This window comes from Brassica napus, chromosome C9 (genome assembly GCF_020379485.1).
Source record: "Brassica napus cultivar Da-Ae chromosome C9, Da-Ae, whole genome shotgun sequence".
In the NCBI taxonomy this organism is placed as follows: Eukaryota; Viridiplantae; Streptophyta; class Magnoliopsida; order Brassicales; family Brassicaceae; genus Brassica; species Brassica napus.
The window spans coordinates 62506969-62531367 of NC_063452.1; the positions used below are offsets into that span (position 1 = coordinate 62506969).

At 32.4% G+C, this 24399-nt stretch overlaps 1 protein-coding gene and 2 long non-coding RNA genes across 3 annotated transcripts; 2 read left to right on the top strand and 1 right to left on the bottom strand.

Moving 5' to 3' along the window:
• The first annotated feature begins 17577 nt into the window (after positions 1 to 17577).
• On the top strand, positions 17578 to 18511 carry LOC125592329. Its single transcript, XR_007328161.1, has 3 exons — positions 17578 to 17904; positions 18060 to 18373; positions 18491 to 18511. It is a non-coding gene; the product is annotated as an uncharacterized LOC125592329 (long non-coding RNA).
• An 18-nt stretch (positions 18512 to 18529) lies between these two features.
• Positions 18530 to 19416, bottom strand: LOC125592330. Its single transcript, XR_007328162.1, has 3 exons — positions 19356 to 19416; positions 18672 to 18985; positions 18530 to 18554 (listed from the first exon to the last, which is right to left on the bottom strand). It is a non-coding gene; the product is annotated as an uncharacterized LOC125592330 (long non-coding RNA).
• A 1049-nt stretch (positions 19417 to 20465) lies between these two features.
• Positions 20466 to 20771, top strand: LOC125592790. The gene has a single exon (XM_048768204.1). The coding sequence runs from the start codon at positions 20466 to 20468 to the stop codon at positions 20769 to 20771; it is 306 nt and encodes a 101-aa protein (XP_048624161.1).
• The last annotated feature ends 3628 nt before the right edge of the window (positions 20772 to 24399 follow it).

Below are 24399 nucleotides of genomic sequence, written 5' to 3' on the forward strand. Positions count from 1 at the left end.
ATTTGGTTTTGGGCACAAATTACTCAGTAACTACAATTTCAAGAGTTTTTTTGGTTGCGTGTGTCCTATTTTTGCAGACTCTGGTCTTCACATAAATGTCCAAGTTATTGACTCCACCCATAACTCCAAAGCTTTCAGTGTCATGATAAAAGAAACCAAATAGGAGAGAGATAGAGAGAGTAGAATTACACCCCCAAGATTCCAATAGCATTCTTAGCTATACATACTTGATGTAGTACCTCTATAAGGACCACTCTTCTTTGATTTCTCCTTCAAAGTACAAAACTTTCAAGTGCAGTGTTTAGATAAGATGCTTTGGTATTAGGTTGATTAAAGAATCTTGATTAACATTTGAAGCTTGTGAAGTGCTTGAGAAGTGCTCCTAAACAAGTTTAAGAAGGATTTTGCAACTACTTACCTATATCTACTGAGAGATTTTCAAGCGAGACACTATGTGTTCTTGAAGGTATTTGTATCCCGATTACATAGATGTTAGATATAAGAACCCGGAAGCGGATGCATATCATGTTTTTATGTATATGTCCAATCATAGTGTCTTGGCACCTGTAACAAACGCTCCAAGTCGTTATAAGAAGACCTACTTTCATTTGGTTTGTTCTGAAACCTCTAGAAGATGAAACATACCTCTCCAAACCCAACCCTTGGATAACTTCAATAGCTCGTTGCTCCTTCTGCTCCCTTGTAAGAGTCCTAGGTACACGCAAACGAGCAGTGTAGGTTAGTGTTTCTTTCACGGTAAGATGAGGAAAGAGAACATCGTCTTGAGTCACAAAACCGATATGTATGTGTTTGTTCTTACAGGACTTAGACTATCTTAACTAAGTCATGTACATCAATTTAACCTGGTGGAAAAACTAGATAAACAGAGATAGAGAGACAAATGTGTGATATTCTATTGATCTCCTTTCAGTGCATGTGCAAATAGATATGATTATCTTTCCTCTTAACTCAGATCCTTCCGTCTCCATGTTAGGCGACAAACTCCGATGGAAAATAGACAAAGGCTTTGCGATATAAATATAAACCCTAAAAGTAAAATTTATTTTATTTAAGTAATCCTCCAAATTAACCCTATATATATAAACAAACCCCAACTTTTCCTCTTGAAGTCTTATAACCCCTAAAATCCCAATTGCCAACCAAAATGTTTTCATGTAACGCCGTTAAGGATTTAACCAAAAGGTCGTACACGCACGTAACATTTGAGATTTTAATCTGCAAAGAATTTAACCACAGTGTGGAAAGTGAGCTTTAATTGTTGGTTGGCCAATCTTTGTTAGCAACCATTCTCGGTGATTTGGACTTTAAAGGTAGGTACATATGCTAGTAGTTAACAAACACTTAACAGTAGTTCAAACACTACATCTCAGAAACTTCAGTTTGTGTCCTTATCCCATCCTATATAAGATTACAATTGCATGTCTATATTTTAACATCACAAATAAAAGAAAGAATTAACTAAAAGCGACTGCCATGGAAAGAAAACTTGAGGATCTAGTGTCATACCTCAAGACCGAAATCGAAAAGAAGGAGAAGGAACTAGATCATATTCGGAAGGTAAATAAGGAGTTGGAGTCTCAGATCATGTTCCAAATCGAAAATGGTCGTAGCCTTGATCACCTTTCTCAAACCGAGCCAATTCTTGGGGATGATATCCCAAAGGCTTCCGATGTTGCACCTGAAGGGGGACATTCTTTCCGCCCAACGGGAAAGCGAAACATGGAACCAGACGATGACGATGATGAGATGAAAACCTACGAAGGAGAGAGCAGCAAATCTGGTGGTGCGGACGATGCCTAATGAAGCAGCCGTCCGATAGTAAAATTAATGTGTCATGAAATAAAGCTGTTCTTGTGTCTTTGCATGTTCATTTCATATATCTAGTTTTTGTTGTTTTAGTCAAGCTTCGGTCATGTTTCTTGTTGTGTCTTAAACTCGTGTCTTTGTTTGCATGTTAACCTAAATAATGCAAAGTTTTCCCTTAGCAATTTAAAGAGCTTATTCTCTCGTATTTAACACTGCACTATTTTGATCCGCGCAACCGCGCGGATGTTTGTTTTCACTTTTCTATACATAAATTATTGTTTTTAAACATTAGTGGTATATATTTTTAACGTTAATCATATACTTAAATGTTTATATAACTATTTCAAATATAATAATTTTATAATTTGCATGTTATAATTAATCAATTTTTTAAAACCGTATGTATTTTCACTTCTTATTATATATTTATCTTATTGTATTTGCATTTAGTTATTAAGAAAAAAATATATTTACGAGAAAACATATTTGAAAATTATTTGTATTAATTTATGCTAAATTCTGACTCGTGTTTCAAAGCTGTATTTCTTTTTACTAATATTTTTTATGCTTATTCATTTTAGATAATATATTATTATATATACAAAAGCTTAAGATATGTTAATTTTTAGATAAGTATTATATGGTTTGCTAATTTTAAGCCGTTCTATCATCATATTATATTTTAAAAATAAATAATTTATATTTATGAAAATAAAATTTATAAATTTATCAATTGAATATACTTTTATCATATTTATTTAAGTATAATAATTGTATTTTAACATGATCATGACCATAAAGTAGATAAAATATGATATAATTTATTTATTTTTCATTTTATAAACGATAACTTAAAATACATTAAATTATTGTTAAAATATTTTTACACAGATTTATTAGAATTTTTAAAATATAATATATAATATATATTATATTTAAAGTGAAAATATATTATGATTAAAGTAGTTACAAAGATTTTATATTATAAGCTTTAAAGAAATACATCTTAATATTTATACATGTATTATATAATTTGTTAATGTTAACCATCTTACCAACATATTATATTTTATTTTTGAACATAAATATTTTATACTTACGAAAATAAAATATATAAATTTAAAAAATTTAATACAATTTTATTATATTTAACTCAATATAATAATTTTATTTTAATATGATTAATTATGATTATATAATATATAAAATATTACATAATTTTTTATTTTTCATTTTATAAACGATTACTGAATTTATTAATGTATAATAATATTTCAACTAATTTCGAAATTAGTGAAAATATTTAAATATAATTTCGAAAATGAAAATCTTGTAAAAATATTTTAAAACAGATTTGTTAGAATTTTAAAATAAATATATTTGTATTTAAAATGAAAACATATCAAAAGATATTATGATTAAAGTATTTTAAAAATTCTATGTATTATTAGTCTTAATAAAATACATTTAATAAGATTTTTAAGTGATGATCCAAATTAAAAGAAAATTACACATGAAAAAAGTCATGACTTCTATTTTAATATATAAGATGTTTTTCTAGGGTTCAACATAAAGCAAATTGTCTGAGAACAATAAGCTATATTTAGATAAAGCATCATATTTAATTAACTGAGAGTATCATTGGCATGCACGTCAAACTATAGGTACATTAATTTTCATGAATGGTTTGATATGGAGAAGTTTTCTTCATCGTTTCTTTTATGATGCTTAGACTTTAAATTCACATGTAAGATTATTGATTGTCTTTCTTGATTTCCCTCGAACGCTGGATCTTTCGTTGCTTGCTACATAGCATATTATTTTCTTGTCTTTGACTAAACTTGCGTGTTATTAAAATTGTAAACCTATGCTAAAATACGATAATAGATAAACATTACTACATCCGTTCCTGAAAGTAAGATGTTTTAGATTTTTTTCTTGTTTCACAAAGATAGATTTTCTATATTTTCTATATTCCACAAAGATGTTGAATTGATTAAATTTCATTGGTGGAAAATTATTGGAAAGGGTATGATAAAGTAAAAAATAAATTAAATTATAAACATTTATTAAATTTTTAATAACCGTGCATATTCTAGAAAATCTTACTTTCAGGAGAGTGAGTATTAGACTTAATAATTGGAACAAGTAACAACCAATTTTTTTAATATTCTACCACAACAAAATAGTCTAAGTCAAACTTTTTAATCCTAGACTAATAATTTGAGATATATTCAAAATTAATTGTCACTGAACAATTACCAAAATCGTACAGTCCAATTATTATTTACCATACTACTATATGAAATATGTTGAAGATTAATGGTAATTGTATACATTCCCAAACTTTTTAATCCTAGACTACTAATTTGAGATATATTCAAAATTATAATGGTCACTGAACAATTACCAAAATAGTACAGTCAAATTATTATTTACCATACTGCTATATGAAGTATGTTGAAAATTAATGTTAACTGAATACATTCCCAAAGTAGTCCATTTTGTGTTCTTATCTCTTCCTCTCAACTCTCTATATAAGATTACAAGTGCATGTCTATATTTCCACACCACAAATAAAAGATAGAACTAAAAGCGACGGCCATGGCACCAAAACTGAAGTTTGCTTTGATCAAGGATCGAAAGAAAAGACAAGCTACTTGCCAGCGGAGGATGAAAGGATTGATGAAAAAGGCTGAAGAACTAACCATATTGTCTGGTGCGAGTGCTTGTTTGACCTTTTTTAACCGTGATGATGGTAAGCTGGTGGTGTGGCCATCTCAGGAGAAGGCTCAATCTCTCATCGACCGCTTTAACGCATTATCGGAAACCGAGAGGAACGAGAACGCGTACGATCCGGAGTCATACATCGAGACCAATATCAAAAAGATAGAGAAGAGACTAGAGTATTCTCGGAAGGCTGTCGAGGAGTTGGAGATGGATCATCTCATGCTCCAAATCCAAAATGGTAGAATGCTTGCTGATCTTTCTCAGACCGAGGTTGAGAAGTTAAAGTCATATGCAAGTAAGAAAATTACGTGTTTGGATAGAGAGTTACGTACGCAACATCCGAATACGAGTGTCGAGCCATTTCTTGAGGATGAGGGGTTCTTGAATGACGATGATGAGGACATGGAGACCTCTGATGGAGAGAGCAGCGAGTCTGATGGTGCGGACAATGCCTAATGAAGCAGCTAGCCGTCGAATAATAAAATTAATGTGTCTTGGATAAAGTTGTTATTGTTGCGTCTTTGCATTCTCGTTTCATATTTCTAGTTTTTGTTGCTTTGGTCATGTTTCTTGTTTTTTGTTTTTGTTTTTGTTTCTTGTTGCGTCTTCGTTTGCATATGTTAACCTAAATTAATGCAATGTTTTCCCTTTAAATCATTGAAGAGCTCATCCCGTATTTAACACTATGTTTTCTAGGGTTCAACATAAAGCAAATTGTTTAAGAATAAGATATATTTTGATAAAGCATCATATTTAACTGAGATTATCAGTGGCATGCATGTCAAACTATAGGTACATTAATTTTCATGAATAGTTTGATATGGAGAAGGTTTCCTCATCGTTTAATTTCTGATGCTTAAACCTTAAATTCACTCGTAAGATTAATTATTGTCTTTCTTGATTTTCCTCGAACGCTGGATCTTTCATTGCTTTTTACGTAGCAATTTTTTTTTTTAGCATTTATATGAAGCCTACAAATTACTCAGTAACTACAATTTCAAGAGATATGTTTCAGTGTGTGTGTACTGTCCAAGTTATTGACTTCACCCGTTAGTCCAACGCTTTCTGTGTAATGATAAACGAAACCAAAGAGGAGAAAGATAGGGAGAGTAGAATTACACCCTCAAAGATTCCAATATCATTCTTAGCCTATACATACTTGATGTAGAGTACGGGAAAACTGAAAATTCATGCCCTCACTGTGGGTTGGTGAGACATTTCATACCCGTACATTATAGACGAGCTTAAACATTCCTCCACTTGAACAAAATTTGAATTAAATGACTAAACTATGTAAGTCGTTGATGATAGATGCCTTGACTTTAACACCGTTAATATGCTGTCAAAATGCCAAAAAAAAAACGTCTTTAAGTCAGTCGTCACAACAGCCTCTGTTACCTTTACTGGCGAACGACGACTTCACTGTTCCGATACCAATGACACAATCAAACGTAGACCTTGCAGTTTGGGGATTATTATTGTTTTCTCCACTTGACCGTGAGAGCTCAAGAGGAAATTTTTGTTCTTTTATCAAATGATAGGAGGAAGGAACAATGAACACGTTGTCGCCTCCGCCCTCCGGCAAAGGAAACAGAAGCAGTGGTGAGGACAGACGTTTTCTTAGCTTTGCTTTTGTTGTTTACCGCCCAAAACGACGTCGTAGCACATAAGGTTTGCTTACTCATCAGTCCAGGCATCAATCATATTAACGGTGTTAAAGTCAAGGCATCTATCATCAACGACTTACATGTTTAGGCATTTAATTCAAATTTTGTTCAAGTGGAGGAATGTTTAAGCTCATCTATAATGTACGGGTATGAAATGTCTCACCAACCCACCGTGCGGGCATGAATTTTCAGTTTTTTCTTACAAGTACTACTATAAGGACCACTCTTCTTTGATTTCTCATTCAAAGTACACAGAACTTCCAAGTGCAGTATAAACAAGGCTTTTCGGGTATTAGGTTGATTAAAGAATCTTGATTAACATTTGAAGCCTGTGAAGTGTGTGAGAGAAAGCTTCAATCTGCACACACCAAAAATGTAATTCAGAATACAGTACTCATGAGGATTCAGTAGGGTGAAAAAAATGCCCTTCTACTGTAAAACCTTTATGCAGAGAAAGCTATGGGGGTTCCCCAGTCAAAAAAAAAATACGCTTCTAAACAAGTTTCAGAAGGATATTGCAACTACTTACCTATATCTACTGAGAGATATTCAGAGACAGACACTACATAATGTGTTCATGAAGGTTTATATGTAAAGTGTCCACTGAACTTCGACATGGATATACTTAGGAGAAACGTTTCATCTTCTAGCAAATTCGTTCTTCCCTTTATAATATCTCTAGCCAGACTATGTACAAGTTTTCAACTACCTCTAACAGTGTTCCCGGGGGAAAAACCAAATTCTCCAATGTCCAAATCTATTGAAATCTCTAAGGTAAAAGGTCGAGACAGCAAGCAAGCACTCAAGAAAAAAGTATGCATGTGGCTCTGATCAATAGGTATGATATTCATATGGAAATTCCATTTTGATAACCCTGGACCAGATATTAATTTAGAAACCATGCTGCCATATTGTGTCAATCATATCCAATAAGATCAATAACTCACAGTGCATTGATACACTAAAAATGAATCCTTGCTACTGTCAAGTTAACAGTGGTAATTGTAATATTTGAGATTCAATCCAGAGAACCAGTTTACTCTTTACTCTTATGAGTTCAATATTAAGCTGAGAAACAAGTGGGGTTTTTAAAACAATTGTGACGCAAGTAACTAGAATACCTAAAGATTCAAATTCGATTTAAATGAAAGCCGGCTTAGGGTTATTCATCCGGTGTCAATGCGGAACCGAACAACTATTCAAGTGCAATGAGGTGCAGTCTAGAACTCGGATCACTCGGCTAGAACAATCCACTATCGTGGACTTGCTCCCTTTGCTGATCGGTCTTGAGTCCTAAGCTCTCACTTGGAACAAGACGCGATAGCAAGCCTTAGAGATCAGATCCGATTAGTTCACTTAATACCCTAATATCTACTCTCGCTGACTAGGGATATGAAGCTCATTCAATATATGTCAATTTATCTCCTAAGCGGTTAGCTAGGTGATTAAACTAGAGATCGAACATTAAGTGATCAATTCAATGCAAGCAGTAAGAACAATATGAATGAAGAACAGTTAAGATCACTTATTCGTGTTCAGCTCATGCGACTAACACCCTACAACCCTAATCAAGCTTAGCCGACTATTCAATCATAAAGCAGGATGACACATACATGGTTTCTGAATAATACTGCATATAAAATAAAGTAGAAAGACAAGGGTTCAGGATAATCTTCTCGTCAGAATGAGAGATGAAGCCTTCTCCCTTACAAGTTGCTCAATCCAAAATAGTTCTCAGTCTCTTGTAAAACTAGCGTCCCCCAAAGAAATGATAGCATAAGCCTTTTTATATGGAGGCGCCGGTGGCAAAAAGATAAGAGAATGAAATCTAGGGCAACGTCCAGAATGGGAAGTTTCCTTAATGATTGGGAACAGTCAGACGCGTGTTCTCTTCGTGAACAACCTTTGGGTTGATCTAACTGGCTGTTCCGCATCAAATTCTCCAAAATGACATCTGACTTCATTAAGCTCTCTTCTTTGCTCTTTCACCTGCTCCAAACTTGGAATGATATCAATTAAGCACGAATTAGAACTGAGAATTAACTCAAAGCACACATATAATGGTATTAAAAACACCATATATCATGCATCAAATTAGTTGGCAATTGATTCTAGCCATCAAATAGGTAATTCTTGAAGCATGATTTTTTTTTTGGAAAGCAACTTCATTGATTAAAAACAAACGTCTAACTGATTAAATTAGTCGTTACATGGCGTAAGGCCTCCTTAGCTAAGAAATCAGCATTAACATTCCTCTCTCGAGGAATCCAACAGAAAGAAATAGCATCAAAAGAGCTAGCATCTATTCTAATATCTGAGATTATCCCACAAATCTCCAGAGGCTCAGTAGATATGAATTGAGTGCTTTGATCAGCTGTGAGGAGTCTGATTCGCATCTTAGTCGCCGGATCCCCAGTTCCTTACTTTTCCTAATCGCTTCACTCATCGCTAAACCTTCTGCCATAAGTGGTGACATAACAAAGTTAGTGGAGCTTGAAAATCTCTGAGTTTCTCTTGAAGTTTTGTTAGTCCATCCCAGTCCAGCAGCTCCTGATGTCTCAGTCTTGAAGCATAATGATTTAACATATGTTTTTAACTGGAAAGAAATAAACCACATGTGGAACATGTGCTAGGGAAAAACAATGTACCTGTAAAAATGGACTAGACACAACTTAGTGGCAGCTGATCAAGCTCAGTTACTAGCTCCGTCAACTCAACCTGATTTTCATTCCTGCATTGACCCAACTGCCTCCTTAGATCTTGGACCTGCTCATTAAACCTCTGAATCTTATTTTCTTGTGAGAGAATTTTCTGCCATAAATAGAGATAGTCATATCATTATTAGATCATACTATGAAGGCATATGTGAAACTAAGAGCGGGTGGTTTTCAGATAACTATGGTTAATGTAAGTTTCTTAAGAATCAAAGCAACTAAAGAGAAGTGAATCAGATAAATTTAAAATAGGTTTGCGAGTTTGTAATAGTTTCCTAGTTTCTATTTTTTTTCCACACAAACGATGCATTGATTGTAAAATAGGTTTTTATGATGAATAAATTTAACATTCATTCAAAAAAAAAAGTAAACGGATAAAGACAAACCTTTTCTTGCACAGACTCTTTGCCGTGTGGTATATGCAGAGCCGGTCCTAGATATATATATGGGGGCTGAAAGCAAAAAAAAAAATTAATTGGCCTATTAACTATAAAAGACTTGTAACGGAGAGAGAGTAAGATTCGAACTCTTGACTTCTTTAAGCAAACATGTGTACAATAACCAGATTGGCTGAAGAGAATTCTGACAAAACTCGGCCGAAATAATACTTAATATTTAGCGGCCGGAAGCAAGTGCTTGGCCCGCTTCCATCCAGGGCCGGCACTGGGTATATGATGTTGCTCTTTATCTGACTGAATCAAGGAACGACTAGCTTCAATTTCAGTCTCAAGTTGCTCGTTTGGAAACAACAAGCTATACTTAGATAAATCGTCATATTTAACTGGATTATCATTGGCATGCACGTCAAACTATAGGTACATTTATTTTCATAAAGTTGATGTGGAGAAGTTTTCTTCATCGTTTATTTTATGATGTTTAAACTTTAAATTCACACGTACATTTATTTATTGTCATTCTTGATTTCCCTCGAATGCTGGATCTTTCGTAGCTTGCTACGGATTTTCTTGTCTCTGACTAAACGTGGGTGTTATGAAAATAGTAAACCTATACTAAAATACGATAATAAATAAACATTAGACTTAATAATTAGAACCACAAATATATTTAATATACTACCACAACAAAATATATAGTCTAGTCAACCTTTTTATTCCTAGACTACTAATTTGAGATATATTCAAAATTAATGGTAATTGAACAATTACCAAAATATTACAGTCAAATTATTATTTACCATACTACAATATGAAATATGTTGAAAATTAATGGTAATTGAATACATTCCTAACGTTGTCCATTTTGTGTTCTTGACTCTTCCTCTCAACTATCTGTATATATAAGATTACAAGTGCATGACTATATTTCAACATCACAAATAAAAGATAGAACTAAAAGCGACAGCCATGGAAACACCAAAACTGAAGTTGGCTGTCGAGGAGTTGGAGATGGATCATCTCATGCTCCAGATCCAAAATGGTAGAATGCTTGGTGACCTTTCTCAAACCGAGACTGAGAAGTTAAAGTCATATGCAATTAAGAAGTTCCGAACTCTTTGTGGTGAGATCCCAATGGCACCTGGATTCCCAATGATACAGGGGGGAAGTGTCTATTTGATGGATAAGTGGATCAAGGATCCATCTGATAAAGAGGATGAGATGAAGACCTGTGAAGGAGAGAGCAGCAAGTCTGGTGGTGCGGACGATGCCTAATGAAGCAGCTAGCCGTCGAATAATAAAATTAATGTGTCTTGGAATAAAGTTGTTGTTGTTGTGTCTTTGCATTCTCGTTTCATTTTTCTAGTTTTTGTTGTTTTGGTCATGTTTCTTGTTTTTTGTTTTTTTTTTGTTTCTTGTTGTGTCTTAAACTTGTGTCTTTGTTTGCATATGTTAACCTAAATTAATGCAATGTTTTCCCTTTGCAATCATTGAAGAGCTCATCCCGTATTTAACACTATGTTTTTCTAGGGTTCAACATAAAGCAAATTGTTTGAGAACAATAAGCTATATATAGGTACATTAATTTTCATGAATAGTTTGATATGGAAAAGTTTTTCTCATCGTTTATGTTTAAACCTTAAATTCACACGTAAGATTTATTATTGTCTTTCTTGATTTTCCCTCAAACGCTGGATCTTTCGCTGCTTGCTACGTAGCAATTTTTTTTCTTTTTAGCATTTACATTAAGACTACAAATTACTCAGTATCTACAATTTCAAGATATTTGTTTTAGAGTGTGTGTGTGTGTCCTATTTTTTGCAGACTCTGGTCTTCCCATAAATGTCCAAATTACCCATTAGTCCAACGCTTTCAGTGTAATGATACAAGAAAGCCAAAGAGGAGAGAGGGATAGAGAGAGTAGAATTACACCCCAAAGATTCCAATAGCATTCTTAGCTATACATAGTTGATGTAGAGTACTACTATAAGGACCACTCTTCTGTGATTTCTCCTTCAAAGTACACAGAAATTTCAAGTGCAGTGTTTATAGACAAGGCTTTTGGGGTATTAAGTTGATTAAAGAATCTTGATTAACATTTGAAGCCTGTGAAGTGTGTGAGAGAAAGCTTCTATCTGCACACACACAAAAAATGTGATTCAGAATACAGTACTTAGGATTCAGTAGAGTAAAAAAAATTGCCAATCAACTATAAAACCAGCTTTTTGCAGAGATAGCTATGGGGGTCCCCCAGTCAAAAAACATATACGCTTCTAAACAAGTTTCAGAAGGATATTGCAACTACTTACCTATATCTACTGAGAGATATTCAGAGAGAGACACTACATAATGTGTTCATGAAGGTTTATATGTAAAATGTCCACTGAACTTCGACATGGATATACTTAGGAGAAACGTTTCATCTTCTAACAAATTCGTTCTTCCCTTTATAATATCTCTAGCCAGACTATGTACAAGTTCTCAACTACCTATTAACAGTGTTCCCGGGGGAAAAACCAAATTCTCCAATGTCCAAATCTATTGAAATCTCTAAGGTAAAAGGTCGAGGTCTGATCAAATAGCAATAATATTCATATGGAAAATTCATTTTGATAACCCTGGACCAGATAGTAATCTAGAAACCATGCTGCCATATTCTGTCTTAATCATATCCATTAAGATCAATATCTCATAGTGCATCAAATTAGTTGGCAATTGATTCTAGCCATCAAATAGGTAATTCTTGAAGCATGATTTTTTTTTTGGAACGGAACTTCACTGATTAAAAATAAACGTTTAACTGTTAACTCACTTGTTACATGGCGTAAGGCCACCTTAGCTAAGAAATCAGCATCAACATTCCTCTCTCGAGGAATCCAACAGAAAGAAATAAAATCAAAAGAGCTAGCATCTATTCTAATATATCTGAGATTATCCCATAAATCTCCAAAGGCTCAGTAGATGAATTGAGTGCTTTGATCAGCTGTGAGGAGTCTGATTCGCATCTTAGTTGCCGGATCCCCAGTTCCTTACTCTTCTTAATCGCTTCCCTCATCGCTAAACCTTCTGCCATAAGTGGTGACATAACAAAGTCAGTGGAGCTTGAAAATCTCTGAGTTTCTCTTGAATTTTTGATAGTCCATCCCAGTCCAGCTAGCAGCCCCTGATGTCTCAGTCTTGAAGCATGATTTAACATATGTTTTTAATAGGAAAGAAATAAAACACATGTGGAAAGTGTGCTAACAATGTACCTGTAAAATGGAACTAGACACCACTTAGTGGCAGCTGATTAAGCTCAGTTACTAGCTCCATCAACTCAACATGATTTTCATTCCTGCATTGAACCAACTGCCTCCTTAGATCTTGGACCTGGTCATTAAGCCTCTGAATCTTATTTTCTTGTGAGAGAATTTTCTGCCATAAATAGAGATAGTCATATCATTATTAGATCATACTATGAAGGCATATGTGAAGCTAAGAGTGGGTGGTTTTCAGATAACTATGGTTAATGTAAGTTTCTTGAGAATCAAAGCAGCTAAAGAGAAGTGAAACGGATAAAGACAAACCTTTTCTTGCACAGACTCTTTGCCGTGCGGTATTTGATGTTGCTCTTTATCTGATTGAATCAAGGAACGACTAGCTTCAATTTCACTCTCAAGTTGCTTGTTTGAGAACAACAAGCTATACTTAGATAAATCGTCGTATTTAACTGGATTATCATTGATGCCAAAAAAAAAAACTGGATTATCATTGGCATGCACGTCGAACTGTAGGTACATATAATTTTCATAAAGTTTTTTGATATGGAGAAGTTTTTTTCATCGTTTCTTTTATGATGCTTAAACTTTAAATTCACATGTAAGATTATTTATGTCATTCTTGATTTCCCACGAACGCTGGATCTTTCTTTGCTTGCTACGGATTTTCTTGTCTCTGACTAAACGTGCATGTTACGAAAATAGTAAACCTATATTAAAATACGATAATAAATTAACATTATACTTAATAATTAGAACAACCAATATATTTAATTTAATACTAGGTTAAGATCCGCGTCTTGCGCGGTATGAACATTATATACATAAATTATTTTATATATTATATGTTTTTTCATATCATAAAATAATAAATATATATTGAAAAATTTAAAAAATCAGTAACGATGACATATATAATTAAATTAGTGTGAACATATAAATAAATTTATTAATCCAAACAAAATTTTTTTTCTATTTGATATTGTATATAACTAAATTTAAATGATATCAACATATATATAGTTTATTTTTAATATTAATATTTATTAAATGATATTTCTACTCATATAATTTTTTTTATCATTTGTATATGTTATAGGAAAAACATTAAATTATTAATAAAAAAATTTTCTTGCTGAGATTAATAGTTTAGTAATTTTTATTTTTAAAAAAAAATTAAGTTGTCAATATCTGTTCAAAACTTTCATCAAAAAAAATTTTGAAAGTAAATTTTAAAATTAAAATATTTATGTATTTTTATATGGTATATAGTTTAATTTAAAATAATATATATCTTTTAATATTAATACTTATTAAATGAGACTTTCTGCTTATATAATTTTGTAATCATTTGTATCTTGTTATAAAAATATTTTTAAACCATGGATCGCAAAATTTGAATGTCATACTTTTAACAGTTTTATTAATTTATCATCCTTTTAAAAAAATTCAAAATATAACATATACAGAAAAATCTAAATTTTTATTATATGGTTAATATATTTGTTTAATTTATTTTAATATTTCAAATTAAACAAATATTATAGAAGATACACTAACTTTTATCAAATCTTTATTATTCAAAATCATTAATTGTCATATATACTTTAGTCACATTAAGCAATTCTGTAATTTTTATTTTAGAAAATAATGGAAAACATTCATAATAAATTTTTGGTTAGTTTTAATAAAAAGCTTATTATATGTTTAGATGGACCAACATATTTCTCTAAATTTTTTAAGAATTATTCTAATGATGACACGTGACTAGAAAAAATGTTGTAATGCTTCTCAATTAATACTATATCTTGATCTGCGCGATTGCGCGAGTGCATATTTTACAGTATATACAAACTTTAAAAAACGAAAAGTTAACGGTTTTAGTTTGACTACTTTTGTTTATATGTTTAAACTATGTATTTTTTCACTGTGTTGTGTAACAGGGGGTCCATAGAATGATACTGTTAAAAAAATATTACTGTTAAGAAATATTTCAGTTTTGCACTACAAGAAATATGAGTATTGGTAGCAGTTCGCAGTAGCACGAATTCACCAACTGCTACCAAAAGTCCCAAAATCAGATCACAATTCTTTCGTAGCACTAAATTCGCGCTAAGATAAAATTTCATTAAGCGGGAAAGCAAAAATCACTACTATAGCTGAAAAATTATTTTGGAGCCAACACTTAACCAATTTTTTGGGTTTTCCTTTACTTCTTATGAACCAAAAAAAAGAACAATTCTCTTTTCATTATCTCTTCGATTAAAAAAAAAATAAAAAATCTTATCTCTCGTCGTCGTCTCTGTCCTTCTCGAGTCTCATCTATGCGTTTCCCCTTTGCTCGATCTCGAGCTCCGACCACCACTCTGTGGTCTCCACTCACCCGCAATCGAACACGGTGGCGCCTGAGTCCATGACCAAACCACACCACGATAACATCTCCGTCTTGTTTCGTTCTCGTCGTCACCGGAATCATGCCTCACACCGTCAGAATCAAAGTGGAGAAGAGCAACAATGGCGTTTCGGCAAAAGGCTTGACTTTTAAAAACTTTCGAAAATCGATTCATGGTTCTTGTTGTCTCTGTGCGTTTTCAATCATTATAGGAACACTTCACAATCGATTCTGGGTTAAGTCTCTGTGTTTTTATTCTTCTTTTACTTTGTCTCTTTGGGTAAATCTATGTTCTTTGTAACTAACTCTTATGTTGCGGAATGAGAGTCTATAATCATGGCGTTTATTAGTGTTCTTATGAGTGTCTCTGACTCTGATGTTGTAGGTGTCTTTCAAGATTAGGGTATGATCCAAAGCGGATCTGAGAGAAACAGAGGATGAGCTCGTTAAAGTGTTGGCAGGTTTATGCTTCACTTTCATTCTCTTGTGTGAAGTTTTTACTTTCAGTCATGTGTTCATAATGATGCTAAGGTTACAAAGAACTTGTTATTTTGGTTTTTGAAGTTTGCAAGTATCAGTAGAGAAAACAAGCGTTACGGAGTCCCCCTACTGCTCCTCCTCGTATTCCTGCTGGCGCTTGCAGTGGAGCTGCTGTTGCCGTAGAAACTAGAAGGAGTAGTAGAGATAAAGAGTGGAGTAGCGATTTGTGTTACTGTTGCTGCCTGGTTTGGAACGGCTAGGCTCATAGACAACATTGAGATCAAGAGATGGACCAACTTATGAGCTATCTCATCAACTTATAAGCTGTCAGGTCATTGGTTTTATAAACATTTTTGGTCATGGTTCCTGCAACCAGATTACAACGTAAAGGTAGTTATTGTATGATCTTGGTACTAAATGGGTGTGATGCGGTTGGCTCGTCCACTTTATGATGTTGGAGATCATTTTCTTATCTAGCACTGTCTCTCATGATGAAGTGCAGTAAGAAGACAGATAGGCTTGCTGTGATTCAAAGGCTTTAACAGATTAGAGAAAAGTTCATGTTTGATTTTCTTGTTGACACGGTGAAAAAACAAGAGAATTTATATGGTTCATAATGATAATTAGAGTTTGTAATTATTATGTCTGAGTGTAAAATTAAAGTCTGAGTGTATTTTAATTTATATTTTAATTAGATAAAAAAGTTTTGTATTTTAATTTATATGTTTGATTAAATCAAAGGATAAAAATGATAATTATACTTTTAGATTAAGTTTAAGACTTGAAATTAAATAATGAAAAAAAGTTATAAAATTTTTAGTTATTGTTGGGTATATGATTAATTTGGGGTTTAAACCCCAACCCCTAAACATAAATTTTAAAATTTTAATATTTTCATAATATCATTTTAAAAATATAATCTCAAATTTAAATTATAAACCTCAAACACTAAATCTTAAATCTACACCCTAAATCTAATACCCTACACTCCAAACATAAACCTTTCATCTAATATTTTCAAACTTATAATATAAATCTTAAACTTAAACTCAAATTAGATCATTTTAAAAACCAAACTCCAATTATATTCAAAAACTCAAACCATATACTTGATCCTAAATCTTAACCATGTACCTAATAGAACTTATATCCAATATATAAAAAAATTGAATAGTTAAAATCCTATTTTTTTAAAGATTAATTTCATATTCTAAATATATACTTTAAACAATCATCCCCCAAACTCTAAATATATACTTTAATTTGGGGTTTAAACCCTTACCCTAAACATAAACACTAAAATTTCAATATTTTCATAATATAATTTCGATCTTAAATTTAAATTTAAAGTTTAATAATTTTAAAAATAGAATCTCAAATTTAAATTATAACCCTCAAACATTAAATCTTAAATCTATACCCTAAATATAATACCCTAAACCCCAAACTTAAATCTTACATACAAAGTCATAAATCTATTTTTTTAATTTATAATATAAATTTTAAACTTAGACTCCAAATATATTCTAAAACTCAAACCATATACTTAATTATAAATCTTAACCCTAAACCCTAAACCACATACTTCATATTAACCTACATCATAAATCCTAATTTACAAATTTCAAAAATTTAAATATAGGTTTTGAAATTTAGACTTTGAGTATATATTCCAAACCATATACAATAACTCTAAATCTTATACACCAAATCATAAAATCCAAACATCAAATTTAACCTTTTCAAATTTAAACACCAAAACCTAAACATAGATACTAATCAAAAAATTTCAAATTGTATTCTCAAATTTTACTCTAAACCCCAAACCTAAGACTCCAAATAAACTTTAATAACAAAATAACAAAATATAAAAGATACTAAATTTATAAAACAAATTTATAAACTAGATTTATATAAAATTTTTTTTAAACAGAGTATAATTAAGAAAAAAATATAGAGGAAATAGAATGTGTTTAAAAAATAATAAGAGGAAACAGATCTGACCAATAGGAAAGAATGGCGAGGATAGCTAAGATATCAATCTCTACCGTTGATAGGTTTCAATCCAACGGCATATAATTATTAATTTTTTTTTATTTTCTCTTTCTCTGACGACCTCTGCAATTCTTTTTCACATATCTCAAACTAAATTATCAATTTTCTCAGAATCCTCTCATGTCTCGTCTCTTCATCTCTCATATCTGGTCATCTGCAATCTTCTTTTCTCTGGTGAGCTCCTCACATCTTCTTCTAAGAAACCCCTCTGTCTCTCCAACCACCGTTGATAAGCTTCACCACCACGCTCCTTTTGGAACCATTACGTCGTCACAAAAACACATCAATGCCTCTGCTCACATATCCATCGTTACCCTCTCTCCTCTCCGGAGACACAGAAACAAGAAACAAAACGTCGTCACCTGTCTCCATCTCCACCTTGTTTCAGTTAGAATATTGTCTAGTCTCTCTCTCTCTATCTCTCTCTCTCTCTCTTTTGATTCTGGTTTTGTCACCGTTTTTGGTATAGAAAGCTGATGGAAAGGATTTCCCATGAAAGTTTGAATCTTTTTTATGTTTGTGTTTTGAAATCTGGGTTCCAGGGATAAACAGAAGATGAAGAACATCAGGACACGGAGAGAAGAGAGAAGAGGCGAAGTCGGAGCTCTGTAGTGATGGAGATAGCGGCTATGACTGTGATGGGAACTTGTCTCCAACTTGCTTTTAGTCTGAGAATTTCGTGTGTCCTGTGTTCATTTGAACTGAGAGATACTTTTGTGTTTCAGAAATTGATGTATCAACATGAAAGCGGTCTTTTCGATTTTAGACGGACTGAAAGCTCTCCGTTGCTGCTTGTAATTGACAAAAGAGATGACCCGGTACGGTTACCCCATTGCTTAATCAGTGGACATATCAGGTCAACTTGCCTAATATTTTTTTTATTGTGCTACTCTCTAGTATATGAGATGTGCCTCCAGATGTCGTACTTTTTTGTAAGAATAAGAATTTCTCATTAAAGAATTTTTTTCTGTAGGCAATGGTGCACGAACTCATAAATTCTATAGGCAATGGTTCATTATGAGTTCGTGCACCATTGCCTACAGAAAAAATTCTTTAATGAGAAATTCTTATTCTTACAAAAAAGTACGACATCTGGAGGCACATCTCATATACTAGAGAGTAGCACAATAAAAAAAAATATTAGGCAAGTTGACCTGATATGTCCACTGATTAAGCAATGGGGTAACCGTACCGGGTCATCTCTTTTGTCAATTACAAGCAGCAACGGAGAGCTTTCAGTCCGTCTAAAATCGAAAAGACCGCTTTCATGCTGATACATCAATTTCTGAAACACAAAAGTATCTCTCAGTTCAAATGAACACAGGACACACGAAATTCTCAGACTAAAAGCAAGTTGGAGACAAGTTCCCATCACAGTCATAGCCGCTATCTCCATCACTACAGAGCTCCGACTTCGCCTCTTCTCTCTTCTCTCCGTGTCCTGATGTTCTTCATCTTCTGTTTATCCCTGGAACCCAGATTTCAAAACACAAACATAAAAAAGATTCAAACTTTCATGGGAAATCCTTTCCATCAGCTTTCTATACCAAAAACGGTGACAAAACCAGAATCAAAAGAGAGAGAGAGAGAGAGATAGAGAGAGAGAGACTAGACGATATTCTAATTGAAACAAGGTGGAGATGGAGATAGGTGACGACGTTTTGTTTCTTGTTTATGTGTCTCCGAAGAGGAGAGAGGGTAACGATGGATATGTGAGCAGAGGCATTGATGTGTTTTTGTGACGACGTAATGGTTCCAAAAGGAGCGTGGTGGTGAAGCTTATCAACGGTGGTTGGAGAGACAGAGGGGTTTCTTAGAAGAAGATGTGAGGAGCTCACCAGAGAAAAGAAGATTGCAGATGACCAGATATGAGAGATGAAGAGACGAGACATGAGAGGATTCTGAGAAAATTGATAATTTAGTTTGAGATATGTGAAAAAGAATTGCAGAGGTCGTCAGAGAAAGAGAAAATAAAAAAAAATTAATAATTATATACCGTTGGATTGAAACCTATCAACGGTAGAGATTGATATCTTAGCTATCCTCGCCATTCTTTCCTATTGGTCAGATCTGTTTCCTCTTATTATTTTTTAAACACATTCTATTTCCTCTTTATTTTTTTCTTAATTATACTCTGTTTAAAAAAAAATTTATATAAATCTAGTTTATAAATTTGTTTTATAAATTTAGTATCTTTTATATTTTGTTATTTTGTTATTAAAGTTTATTTGGAGTCTTAGGTTTGGGGTTTAGAGTAAAATTTGAGAATACAATTTGAAATTTTTTGATTAGTATCTATGTTTAGGTTTTGGTGTTTAAATTTGAAAAGGTTAAATTTGATGTTTGGATTTTATGATTTGGTGTATAAGATTTAGAGTTATTGTATATGGTTTGGAATATATACTCAAAGTCTAAATTTCAAAACCTATATTTAAATTTTTGAAATTTGTAAATTAGGATTTATGATGTAGGTTAATATGAAGTATGTGGTTTAGTGTTTAGGGTTAAGATTTATAATTAAGTATATGGTTTGAGTTTTAGAATATATTTGGAGTCTAAGTTTAAAATTTATATTATAAATTAAAAAAATAGATTTATGACTTTGTATGTAAAAAACATTAGACTTAATAATTAGAACAACAAATATATTTAATATACTACCACAACAAAATATATAGTCTAGTCAACCTTTTTATTCCTAGACTACTAATTTGAGATATATTCAAAATTAATGGTAATTGAACAATTACCAAAATATTACAGTCAAATTATTATTTACCATACTACAATATGAAATATGTTGAAAATTAATGGTAATTGAATACATTCCTAACGTTGTCCATTTTGTGTTCTTGACTCTTCCTCTCAAATATCTGTATATATAAGATTACAAGTGCATGACTATATTTCAACATCACAAATAAAAGATAGAACTAAAAGCGACAGCCATGGAAACACCAAAACTGAAGTTGGCTGTCGAGGAGTTGGAGATGGATCATCTCATGCTCCAGATCCAAAATGGTAGAATGCTTGATGACCTTTCTCAAACCGAGACTGAGAAGTTAAAGTCATATGCAATTAAGAAGTGCCGAACTCTTTGTGGTGAGATCCCAATGGCACATGGATTCCCAATGATACAGGGGGGAAGTGTCTATTTGATGGATAAGTGGATCAAGGATCCATCTGATAAAGAGGATGAGATGAAGACCTGTGAAGGAGAGAGCAGCAAGTCTGGTGGTGCGGACGATGCCTAATGAAGCAGCTAGCCGTCGAATAATAAAATTAATGTGTCTTGGAATAAAGTTGTTGTTGTTGTGTCTTTGTGTTCTCGTTTCATTTTTCTAGTTTTTGTTGTTTTGGTCATGTTTCTTGTTTTTTTTTTTTTTTTTTTTTTTTCTTGTTGTGTCTTAAACTTGTGTCTTTGTTTGCATATGTTAACCTAAATTAATGCAATGTTTTCCCGTATTCAACACTATGTTTTTCTAGGGTTCAACATAAAGCAAATTGTTTGAGAACAATAAGCTATATATAGGTACATTAATTTTCATGAATAGTTTGATATGGAAAAGTTTTTCTCATCGTTTCTTTTATGATGTTTAAACCTTAAATTCACACGTAAGATTTATTATTGTCTTTCTTGATTTTCCCTCAAACGCTGGATCTTTCGCTGCTTGCTACGTAGCAATTTTTTTTTTCTTTTTAGCATTTAAATTAAGACTACAAATTACTCGGGTGCAACTGGAATGCAATTTTTTGGAATAAAAACTTCCTGAATACTTAATTCCTTCTCATTCCATAAAATATTCACCAGTTGCAATGAAAAGAAGGAATGGCTATTCCATTTCATTCCATATTATTCCTTCCAATTCCAAAAAAAATATCAACATTCTTTTGAAAAACCATTCCACATCAAAATAGTTTTGGAACAAATGGAATATTAATTTCATTCCATTGAATTCCACTAATTATCATTCATGTAATTCCACTTATTCCTTTTATTAACATCCAGTTACAGCCTCAGTATCTACAATTTCAAGAGATTTGTTTTAGAGTGTGTGTGTGTGTGTGTCCTACTTTTTGCAGACTCTGGTCTTCCCATAAATGTCCAAATTACCCATTAGTCCAACGCTTTCAGTGTAATGATAAAAGAAAGCCAAAGAGGAGAGGGATAGAGAGAGTAGAATTACACCCCAAAGATTCCAATAGCATTCTTAGCTATGCATAGTTGATGTAGAGTACTACTATAAGGACCACTCTTCTGTGATTTCTCCTTCAAAGTACACAGAAATTTCAAGTGCAGTGTTTATAGACAAGGCTTTTGGGGTATTAAGTTGATTAAAGAATCTTGATTAACATTTGAAGCCTGTGAAGTGTGTGAGAGAAAGCTTCTATCTGCACACACAAAAAAAATGTGATTCAGAATACAGTACTTAGGATTCAGTAGAGTAAAAAAAATTGCCAATCAACTATAAAACCAGCTTTATGCAGAGAGAGCTATGGGGGTCCCCCAGTCAAAAAACATATACGCTTCTAAACAAGTTTCAGAAGGATATTGCAACTACTTACCTATATCTACTGAGAGATATTCAGAGAGAGACACTACATAATGTGTTCATGAAGGTTTATATGTAAAATGTCCACTGAACTTCGACATGGATATACTTAGGAGAAACGTTTCATCTTCTAACAAATTCGTTCTTCCCTTTATAATATCTCTAGCCAGACTATGTACAAGTTCTCAACTACCTATTAACAGTGTTCCTGGGGGAAAAACCAAATTCTCCAATGTCCAAATCTATTGAAAACTCTAAGGTAAAAGGTTGAGGTCTGATCAAATAGCAATGATATTCATATGGAAAATTCATTTTGATAACCCTGGACCAGATAGTAATCTAGAAACCATGCTGCCATATTCTGTCTTAATCATATCCATTAAGATCAATATCTCATAGTGCATCAAATTAGTTGGCAATTGATTCTAGCCATCAAATAGGTAAATTCTTGAAGCATGATTTTTTTTTGGAACGCAACTTCACTGATTAAAAATAAACGTTTAACTGATTAAATCAGTTGTTACATGGCGTAAGGCCGCCTTAGCTAAGAAATCAGCATCAACATTCCTCTCTCAAGGAATCCAACAGAAAGAAATAAAATCAAAAGAGTTAGCATATATTCTAATATATCTGAGATTATCCCATAAATCTCCAAAGGCTCAGTAGATGAATTGAGTGCTTTGATCAGCTGTGAGGAGTCTGATTCGCATCTTAGTTGCCGGATCCCCAGTTCCTTACTCTTCTTAATCGATTCCCTCATCGCTAAACCTTCGCCATAAGTGGTGACATAACAAAGTCAGTGGAGCTTGAAAATCTCTGAGTTTCTCTTGAATTTTTGATAGTCCATCCCAGTCCAGCTAGCAGCCCCTGATGTCTCAGTCTTGAAGCATGATTTAACATATGTTTTTAATAGGAAAGAAATAAACCACATGTGGAAAGTGTGCTAACAATGTACCTGTAAAATGGAACTAGACACCACTTAGTGGCAGCTGATCAAGCTCAGTTACTAGCTCCATCAACTCAACATGATTTTCATTCCTGCATTGAACCAACTGCCTCCTTAGATCTTGGACCTGGTCATTAAGCCTCTGAATCTTATTTTCTTGTGAGAGAATTTTCTGCCATAAATAGAGATAGTCATATCTTTATTAGATCAGACTAAGAAGGCAATGTGAAGCTAAGAGTGGGTGGTTTTCAGATAACTATGGTTAATGTAAGTTTCTTGAGAATCAAAGCAGCTAAAGAGAAGTGAAATGGATAAAGACAAACCTTTTCTTGCACAGACTCTTTGCCGTGCGGTATATGATGTTGCTCTTTATCTGGTTGAATCAAGGAACGACTAGCTTCAATTTCACTCTCAAGTTGCTTGTTTGAGAACAACAAGCTATACTTAGATAAATTGTCGTATTTAACTGGATTATCATTGGCATGCACGTCGAACAGTAGGTACATTAATTTTCATAAAGTTTTCTGATATGGAGAAGTTTTTTTCATCGTTTCTTTTATGATGCTTAAACTTTAAATTCACATGTAAGATTATTTATTGTCATTCTTGATTTCCCACGAACGCTGAATCTTTCTTTGCTTGCTATGGATTTTCTTGTCTCTGACTAAACGTGTGTGTTACGAAAATAGTAAACCTATATTAAAATACGATAATAAATCAACATTATACGTAATAATTAGAACAACCAATATATTTAATTTAATACTAGGTTAGATTAAGATCCGCGTCTTGCGCGGGATGAACATTATATACATAAATTATTTTATATATTATATGTTTTTTCATATCATAAAATAATAAATATATATTGAAAGATTAAAAAAATCAGTAACTATTACATATATAATTAAATTGGTGTGAACATATAAATAAATTTATTAATCCAAACAATATTTTTTTTCTATTTGATATTGTATATAATTAAATTTAAATGATATCAACATATATATAGTTTATTTTTAATATTAATATCTATTAAATGATATTTCTAGTCATATGATTTTTTTTTATTATTTGTATCTGTTATAGCAAAAGCATTAAATTATTAATAACAAAATTTTCTTTGTGAGATTAATAGTTTCGTAATTTATAATTTTTTTTAAGAAAATTAAGTTGTCAATATTTGTTCAAAGCTTTTATCAAAAAAAAATTTTGAAAGTAAATTTCAAAATTAAAATATTTATGTATTTTTATATGGTATATAGTTTAATTTAAAATAATATATATCTTTTAATATTAATACTTATTAAATGAGACTTTCTGCTTATATAATTTTGTAATCATTTGTATCTTGTTATAAAAATATTTTTAAACCATGGATTG